At 40.2% G+C, this 10,304-nt stretch overlaps 1 protein-coding gene across 1 annotated transcript in view; it reads right to left on the reverse strand.

Moving 5' to 3' along the window:
- Positions 1-279: 279 nt before the first annotated feature.
- Positions 280-10,304, reverse strand: part of Sumf1 (sulfatase modifying factor 1) — a 78,464-nt gene continuing 68,439 nt past the window's right edge. Inside the window, exon 9 of the mRNA XM_021164694.1 lies at positions 280-1,841. Within this exon, the coding sequence (XP_021020353.1) occupies positions 1,731-1,841 (111 nt within the window). The 3' untranslated portion in view covers positions 280-1,730. The remainder of the gene's footprint in view (positions 1,842-10,304) is intronic.

Consider the following 10,304-nt stretch of genomic DNA (forward strand, 5'->3'; position numbering starts at 1 on the left):
TCAGGACTCTGGAAATCTGGGTGGATGCTAGCATCAATCTTGAGTTGAAAGCCTTTACTCTGAACTAAGTTCTTCCCTGGCTTTGGAAGCGTCTGTTCACCAGGGCAATGCCCTTGCCTTTGTATCATGTATTGTGGCCAGAAGTAGCAAGGCTATAACAGGGTTCCTGGCAGAATGGCCTTGCTCTAGAGAATAAAAACTGCTACAAACTACCCACATATCAAAGTTATCAACTAGCTTCTTTCTAGAGAACAAAACACAGAAGCATTACAAAATGTCTGACTCGGGAGGTACTAGTTTATTTGACATAGTACATGATTCAAAGCATCTGATATCGCAAAATCAACCACATTTCTTGCATCTCTCTGGTGTAATATACCAGACACCCTGAATGGAGTCTATTCAAGGTCCTGGTTCTTTTTCTCCCATGTGGTACCAATATAAGCTTATCCCCGACTGGCTTACAAATAAATGAGACTCAGACTATGGTTATTTTATTTGGCTTTGACAATTACTGGGGGTAACCCCTAATCTACTTTTCTAACTGCTGGCCTGGTTGCCTCACAGTGGCGTTCCCAGATACTTGGAGTTTCTCCTGGCCAAAGGCTTATGGTCCATCTTCTTCAAGGCAGCTCCTCCTACCCTCTTCTTCCTCCTTCTCTCCTTGATCTCTCCTCTCTCTCTCCATACCCAACCACACTCAAACCCACCTATCTCTAATCCCTCCAGTAATTGGGTACAGCCAATTTTATTTAGCCAATAGTTTTAAATTAAGGAACAAGGTTTGCACAACAAAAGCTTGTAAATGTGAGAATTCACTCACAGGCCTAGACCTTCCAGTACAGGATTTAGCATTACAATACAATACATACCATCTGACAAAACCTCAACACCCAAAGAGCTAGAATTAAATGGTTTCCCTAATTAGTACACTTTTCACATTCTTTGAAGGCTTGGGGGGCAAAGGGGAAACAAGGCTTCAAACTGTCCCTCTGAGCCAAAGGCACTTAATGTCAAAAGAAAAAGGACAGTAGAGTCACTCCACAGGCATTCCTGTGTGTTCAGAACTCCAAACTTGAGTGTCCCCTCACTGTCCCAATGGGATTTGTCACAACAATGTAAAAGACACTGATTTCCTTGAAAGAACAAAGTGCAGTATGAATATAAAAGACTCAAACCCCACCCTTTTCTGAAAATAATATGTAAGATAACTCTCACCTTATATGATTAGTATTACTCAAGATTCACACATGGCAAAAAAATAGCTAAAAAATAATCTGTCATAAATTCTCACTATGCAATCACAATACACTCTGCTAGTTCGAATAGAATCTGCTAGTTCACATAGAGTTGGAGAGAGCCTCAAAGATCATGTTGTCCATCCCTCATTTCATGAGGAGACAGAGGTCGAGGCAGACAAGGTGCTGGACTCCAGGGTCTGACCCTGTGGCAGAGTCTGGCCAGGACTTCTTGGTTCTCGGCTCTCTCCTCTTCAAAAGGCTTTCAAAGTAAAACATGGCGATGATCCCCAAAGATACACCACACAATAAAGCACAAGTGCTGACATGCGCCAGCCATTTGGTCACGCGAGACAGTTCCTTTGGCCACTGGGTGGACATGGAATCCTCCTCAGATGGGAATACTTTACATGAGATCAGTTCAGATTTCCAGGGGAGGCCAGCTGCGAATAAGAAACGCCTTCTTGAATCTAGAAAAGCTCCTCTTGGCTGTCAGTCTGCAGTGGGCAGGTGGTCAGCTGCACATCGGAATCCCAGGTTGGATGCAGAGCTATCTGGTGTGTTCTGGCTTCGAGCTGCACAGCGGTACCTATAGCAATAGGACTATAACAGATAACATGCCGTAAGAGATCCTGGAATCCTTGGCTTAAGGCTTACGTTAGATACAGCTTCACAAAAATACCTGGTACAGAGAACTCGGAGCTACCTGAAGGAAGAGCTGCTCCTGAACTGCCTTAAGATATTGTGTGATGTACGCTTGGCAAAAGACAGCAGAGCATATTCAAGAGTCAGCCAGCTAGTATCTTTTACCTTAGAAATAGCACCTACATATGGCAGAAAGGCCACCACCACTTATAACACCCCCCAAAATATCAGTAACCTTCCATGGTTATCCATGTGATTGTCTAGTCAGCAGGCTACTATAAAGTAAGAATCATGTTTGTGTATGTATGTGTGTGTGTGTGCATGTAGTATGATCTAACCTATATAATCATATGCTAAAAAAAAGACTAAAAGACCCATGAGATTATAACATGCACACACTCACAATCATTATCCTTTAATGCACAGCTTCTAATTTTTGGCACATTATATCAATTTTTAACATTATAAGAAGAGATATAGCTGGGCAGTGGTGGCACACACCTTTAATCCCAGCACTTGAGAGGCAGAGGCAGGAGGATTTCTGAGTTTGAGATCAGCCTGGTCTACTGAGGGAGTTCCAGGACAGCCAGAGCTGCACAGAAAAACCCTGTCTCAAAGGAAAAAAAAAAAAAAAAAGAATGGATATAAATGGCAACAAAAAGATTAATAGCAGAACCAAATATCATGGGACAATAAACATACTGGCAAAAAAAGTCATCATAGGAACTTAAAAAATATGAAAAGCTGTTGGAAAATCTCTTTCTTCCCAATACCTCAGAATTTTAAATCACAGTAATAATAACACTATACATGTTAGGGTTTGGATTACTTCATTCTAATTGTGAAAGAGCAGAGAATAAATGCTCACACAAATTGGGCATTGCTTTCCTAGGACATATTCGGCATGGTAGCAGGCACTTTTGTCTGCTATTTTGATTGTAAAAGCCCAGGCAAATGGAACAAGTTACAGAAGGTGACACAAGTGTTAAAGGAAGCAGGATTCCACTCTGAACAAACTGTAGTGTGCTTCCTTTCTTAGCTAGTCTAGACTTCTGGTGCAAAGGGTACCATCCATTTCATGTCTTCTTCCTAGCACTAACGCACAGCCTACTCACACACATTCACACAAACATACAGGACATGTATCTGTGGACTACTGGCACAGCATTTTAAAGCTGCAAGATTCCAAAATAACCATGCATGGAACTCTTGTGCAGGTCATTCTCCAGTTCAAAAATAGCATGAAATAAAAACAGACTAGTCATCCTGGAAGCCATGAGCATAAGCCAAGACTTAGCCCATTGAACCCACTGCTGCCAGCTGGTAAAAGACACTTCAAAAAGAATCATGGACAAGTTGGGAACTCACACACAAGAGATAATTTGTGGGAAGGGAAAAAAATAGGTCAGCATGCAAGACATTTTTTTTTATTCCTATTATTTCTTTTCTCTCACAAAAAGTCAGATGCTTCTAATCTCCATAAAAATTATCTTTGAGGCTGACATGGAAATTCTCTGGTGCATTTTTCCCCACAGGGGAAAAAAAAAAGGAAGGTATAATGCTCTATCTTCTATAGATAATAAAACAATAGCAACCAATTTTCCTTGTGGAGAGTGAGGAACAGAATGTATTCCCAATCTCAGGTAGACAGACAGAAGGTGAAGCTTGAATGTGCTTGAAATAATAAGGTGATGCCTCTGCGTCTGTGTGATTGGCATCAACAGAAGCTTCCCAATGTCTGCCAGGAACTGTGTGAGGAGACAGCAGAATCATCAGCACAGGCACCAGGACGCCTCTAGGAAACCACACACATGCAGTGAATTCCACACTGCAGCCAAGGCCAAGCTCAAGCGGGGTGGGGGGACACACTGAAGACTCTGGCAGTCTTATCCCATGAAGGGGCCACACAGGACGAAAATAACCAAGCTCCCCATCTCCTGACTATATACACCAGGAGAACATGCCCAGGTCTAGGCGTGGTCCTGGCCTGGCTTCTTGGAGGCCACAGACAGATGAGAAAACAATGAGTATGCATCAAAAATTTACCAACAGCCTTGAGCTAAGTTAGTCACATTAGGATCACTTGCAGCATGTCAATGCTCTAGGAAGGCCTAGGTGATGTACACATGTTTATGGCAATGGTTCTCAGAATGAACTTGTGATGATTAATGCTGTCAATTTGATAGGATCTAGAATCACCAAAGAATAACATTTGCGCAGGCCTGTGAGAGATTATTTTGATCAGGTTAACAAATGTGGGAAGACCCAACCTAAATATCAGTGGAATCGTGCCCTATGTTACAGTTGTAGATTACATAAAAAGAAGAAAGCCAGCTGAACCCCAGTATTTGTTCCTCTCTGATTCCTGACTATGGATACAATGTGACTGGCTACCTTAAGCTATAAGCATTATGACTTCCATGTCACGATAGACTACCATGGCACTGTTAGCCAAAATAAACATTTTCTTTCATAAGTTGCTTTTAAGTTACTTATTCTGTTTGTGTGCTGCATACTCCAGTTATCCAGTGACACTCATCAGTATGGAATATACTTCCTTCCACCCACCAATCTTCTCACTGGCCCTTAGGTGGCCTTAACCAAGGTATTTTATCACAGCAACAAGATAAGTAACTAATACTCTGGGAACAGACAGACATACAGACATATAAACAAACAGAAAGAGAGAGAGAGAGGAAGAGAAGAAGAGAGAAAAGAGGGAGGAGGGAGGGGAGACAGACAAACAGACTGAAGAGGTTGTCCAAATACCCCTCCTAGGCTACACCTAGACATACAGACATCTGCTTCCATGGTGCTTCTGTGGTACTCAGGGCACATTTCTAACAAGCTTCCCATCCCTGATCAATCCCTGGGGGTCACTTTGAATAGCAGCAATTTGTTTATTGATTGATTGATTGATTGATTGAGATTAAACTTCAAATCTTCTTTTTATTAGATATTTTCTTTGTTTAGATTTCAAATGTTATCTCCTTTCCTACTTAGCAATTTATAAAGGAGGATGGCAGGCAGATTACGGGGCTAAAGAGTGGTACCAGAAGCACAAAAAGGGCAAAAATTAGGCAAAACAACAGCCAGATTCTACATAGCCTGATGACATCACGGCAAGGTTCTACTAAACATATGAGTGCTTGTAGTATGGCAGCTGCACTTTCAGGCATGAGGAATGCAATCAGAGCAGACAGACAAGGACCCTGTTATCAGAGGGCTGCCACTTAAAGGGAGGAGTCAGACTGCAAACTGACTGAGCATTCAACACTGCTCCCAGCAGGGGTTAGCTCTGAAGAAAGGAAAAGTGGGGAGGGACAACTGTAAGCAACAGTGGCTGCTTTTTAGAGGGTGGTTTGGAAAAGACTCTCTGAGGAGTTGAGATGCCCAAAGAACTGGAAAACTGGAATTCCAGAGAAAATCAGCCAAAGATGGTTAATGTAAAAAGCAAGCTATGTGAGCAGAGAATTAACCAGAATTACACCATAGTGTCCACTGTCTGAGGAGGTTGGGCTCAGAACAAGTGAAAATTATAATAAACATTTTGCTAATCTTTTGACCAGCAAGGAAAAAAAAAAAAACAACCCAATCTCAGTGGTTATTTAACCTTAGGCAGAGCCTTCCAGAATCTGTCCTCGCTGATAAAATAAAGCCGGCCATAAAAGTGCATAAGAACACTCGTCTTGGCCTGGAGACTGGGCTCACTGTTCGACACGTGCCTACCGTGAGCAAGCAATCCTCAGCCCCGCAAAAATGGAAACTACCAAAACCAAGCCCTCCCAAAGAAGCCAGCAAACCAGTCTGCGGAGCAAGCAGTGCAAATGCTTTCCTTTGGGGACACACACTCTGTCACTGAGCCTTGTCCTCACAGAAACGAGCATCACTGTCCCGCTTAGATCAGGCCTCTGAGATTCTGGGTTGTCTGCAGGGAAGATGACACACACCTCTTCCAGCTCCAGCTGTGGGTACACATGAGCTACCTGGATGGCAGGGAGCAGGTTATGTGCTGGCTGAAGCACAGCTGGAGTATAACGCTAAGGCACGGGACTGCAATACTCTTTGCATGGATTATTCTGTATGCTACAGGAGCCAGGCTGCAGCAGCGCTGGTGACCTTTTAGTGCCTGCTCAGAACAGTGTTGAAAGGATTCTGCATCTATGACACAAGACACTAGAAAAAGACTGGTGATATACAAATGTGTTTTTATGACCATAATTGAAAATCTGGAGTATAACACAAAATAATTCAAATTTGAAAAATAGTTTATTAAAGTATATAAAACTCATGGCAGAATACCATCTAATAGTTTTCTCCAAGACATAAGATATCTGATTTTTCATTGCCATCTTTCTCATTTTATTTCTTTTCTGAATTTTATGCAATGAAATTGTTTTGTTTGTATACCAAAACACTTTCAAGAAAATCAGCAATCACTAAAGGTTTTACTACTGGGTCACAGCAGTGCCTGAGGCCTTCCATTAACCAAACAACTATGAAAATCTGAATCCAAAAAAGAAAGCCTCATCATATACATGGTGAGGGGATGGGCACATCACTTGGTGGTAAAGCACTTCCCCAAGCGGTAGGGTGCATGTGCTCGCGCGTGTACACACACACACACACACACACACATGCTGAGAGCTCAGGCCCAGAACTTGCAAAGAGTCAATTCATGCTATTATCATTCTACTTACACACATCCATTCACTCAGAAAATATGTATTAATAAGTAGTTCTCTTAAACTTCAATAATGGGTCACTAGTGAGACACAATTAAAGAGCAAATGTCCTGGTTATGAATGTTCTGGTTGTTCTTTATATATTTCTACCTCTATTTTCAGCATGAAAAGTGGTTCTTAAAGGAAGTCAGGTCTTTGGGTGGCTGGAAAATGGGTCATTCTATTAATTAAGAGCGGGAGTAGGAGGAGGGACCTGTTTCGGCCTGATTTCATCAAAATGGCTAATTACTTTGTAAAAGTGATCTCAGTATCTGTGCTGAGGATGTGCTCTTGGCTCAGGAAACAATCCAGTTAGGATAATGACCTACAACCCTGGAGGCCTTCAACTCAAGTGGGACAGAAATATGGTTTCCATGAGAGGAAAACTGTTTCTCAGATAAAGGGCATTTTTAAGGCAGTTGTATCTCATATTAAATCATTCTCGGGAAGCCGGTACCAGAACCTAGGACGTACCATTGCTCTTTCAAATGACACTAGACCAAGTCCTTTGTCATTCTGGTAGAAGGGTAGCACTGATACTGTGAACTGGAATGAAGATCCTACATTGGAATGTTAGGTATCAACCAACAACACCAAGAAGCAAACTCTATACCTGAGTGCTTATTACGTGAACTGTTCCTCAACTTAACATCTACTGACTCTGCGCATCCTTCCAGTAACCCTATGAGAAAGATATAAATAGCATGTGCATTACACACGTTAGGAAAAACCAAGGCCAAGAAATATGAATGGTGTGCCTAAGGCCACACCATGTGAGCGGCAGATCAGGGAATGGTAGCCTATGCTCTTAACTGGTTGCTGTACTACCTCAAAGCCTCTCTTTCTGTGTGCCCATCTCCTTCCTGTAACTTAGTCACTCTGTTAAAAACTAGGAATGAGGGGTCTGGAGAGATGGCTCAGCAGTTATGAGCACTTATCCCCAGAGGACCCAGGTTTGATTCTGGGAACCCAGGATTGATTCCAAGAACCACATGGTGGTTCACAACGATTAGTAACTCTAGTGCCAGGGGATCCAATGATCTCTTCTTGCCTCCACGGCACTGAGAATACAAGTGGTATGCAGACATACATGCACGTACAACACCATACTACACACACACATAAACACAAACACATACACACAAGATTTTCTTAATGAATAAAATCACTCTCTTTTAAAAACTAGACATATTATTAGAGTTTACTTTAACAATGCAAAATGACCTTGATTTATGACCAAAAGTATATTACCTTCTAGTCAGAGAATTTTACATATTAATATAGGGCTGGAGAGATGGCTCAGTGGTTAAGGATGTTGGTTGCTTTTCTAAAGGACCTGGGTTCAATTTCCAGAACCTACATGGTAGCTCATAACTCTCCATAACTCTAAGGGTATTCAACACACAAGTTTTACACAGACATATGCAGATAAATTACTCATACATATAAAATAAAAATAAATATTTTAAAAATTAATTTATAACATTCTTACTATTTCTATTTATTTATTTTATTTATTTTTAAAATTAATTTATAACATTCTTTATATTTTATTTATTTATTTACGTTTTTCAATACAGGGTTTCTCTGTGTAGCCCTGGCTGTCCTAGAACTCACTCTGTAGTCAAGGCTGGTCTCGAACTCAGAAATCTGCCTGCCTCTGGCTCCCAAGATCTGGGATTAAAGGCGTGCACCACCACATTCTTTATATTTTAAAAATTAATTATAACATTCATTCTTCTTATTTTTGGAATTGCCATTTTTCTCTGGAAAAATTCTAATTCCATCCAGTTTTGTCATTCTACTGTTCACACGATGTACTCTACAGGTTGACTAGGAAAAGTTAATCATTAACACGGCTGTACATCAGCCATTCATTTTAAAATAGGGTCACAGATAACAAGCCTAAGGAGAGCAAAAGAAAGTGATACAAACACCTTAATCCAAAAAAGACAAAGAATAAAAAAGAACAGATAAAGCAAAGGAAAAAATCAAAACCTCAAGAGACCTAATTCAAGCCCAATAATATTAATAATTTCATTAAATAGAAATGGTTTAAATAATGAATGAAAATGCAGAGATTGAAATAATAAATTCAAAAATTCATATAAAAGATTTGATTCTTTAAAAGACAGAATTACCAGAGTGTACCCAAGTAGAAACAGATAATCTACAAAGCCAAGCATCTATTAAACAAGAAAATTTTATTTCCATATGATTTGAGTATATCCTTGAAAGCTATGACAGGGGTGAGGCCTACCCTTATGTTGTTTAGAGGTGAGGGCTGTGGGGAAGGTGATTGGGATTAGATAAAGTCATTTGGGTAGAGTCACTATGCTTGAATCTTACTGACTTTATACAAAGAGGAAGAACAATCATTATGAATGTGCACACACAAAACACCACACACACACACACACACACACACACACCATCACTTCCCATGTGATGCCTTAGAACAACTCTGGACCCAGCATGAATATAAGCACCAATGCTGTTCCTCAACTTTGGAGCCTTAAAAACATAAGCCAAAAACGTCTATTATTTTAAGATTTATTTTATTTTTACTTATATGTGTACACTGTAGCTATCTTCAGACACAGACCAGAAGAGTATATCGAACCCCATTACAGATGGTTGTGAGCCATCATGTGGTTGCTGGGAATTGAACTTAGGTCCTCTGGAAGAGCCGTCAGTACTCTTAATCACTAAGCCATCTCTCCAGCCCAAGTCTCTCTCTCTTTTTTTTAAAAAAAAGTAATTGTTTTGGGTTTTCATTATAGTAATGAAAAAGTGGGCTAAATGCACAAGTCTAGGTTCAAATGTCTTTAAGAGGGAATTCTACCAAGCACTTCAGAAAGAAATGATGTTAATTTTACACGAACTCTTCTTTAATATTAAATATTAAAAAAAACACCTTAAGATTCAAGACTACTTTTGCAGTTAAATTTATGAACACAGCAACATACCAAAAGCACACAAAAATTACTAGGAACAACAAAAAGATTCTACTTATCATTAATTATATGTAAAAGTTCTCAACCTTCTAGAAAACTGAATCTAAACTTTATAACACAGACAGCACATCATGACTCAGTGCAACAGTCAGCGAGAGCGTAGTGATGGCTCAAGAAGTGAGACACGGTCAAGCTGGACATGGTCCGGTGCTAATGTGAGAGTCTGGGGTCCACAGGGCTTCAAACTTAGTCTTGGCTACATAGTGAGACACTGAGTCAAGAATAAATACGTAAACAAACAAACAAACAAAACCAAGCAAATGGAAATCAATCATTGTACGTTATCATATTATACTGTATTAACTGACTAAAAAGGAAAAGAATACTGTTTCAACACATGTACAAAAAGCATGTAGCAAAATCTATTTCATTGATGACTAAAAACTTTGAATATCCTTAATGTGGTATGAAATATAACAGCTAGTGTAGCTCAATACTTAATTTCAAAAAATTGTTTATTTTCTATGGGACATGAGGGCTGGGCATGATGGCACAGACCTTTAATCTCAGCACTAAGAAGGCAGAGAGGTGTGTGGATCCTTGTGAATTCAAGGACAGCCTGATCTATGTTGTATGTTCCAGACAAGCCAGAGATATACAGTGAAACCCCATCTCAAAAAAAGAGAGAAAGAAAAAAAAAGAAAGAAAGAAAGAAAGAAAGAAAGAAGGAAGGAAGGAAG

Source organism: Mus caroli, chromosome 6, assembly GCF_900094665.2.
Source record: "Mus caroli chromosome 6, CAROLI_EIJ_v1.1, whole genome shotgun sequence".
Lineage (NCBI taxonomy): Eukaryota > Metazoa > Chordata > Mammalia > Rodentia > Muridae > Mus > Mus caroli.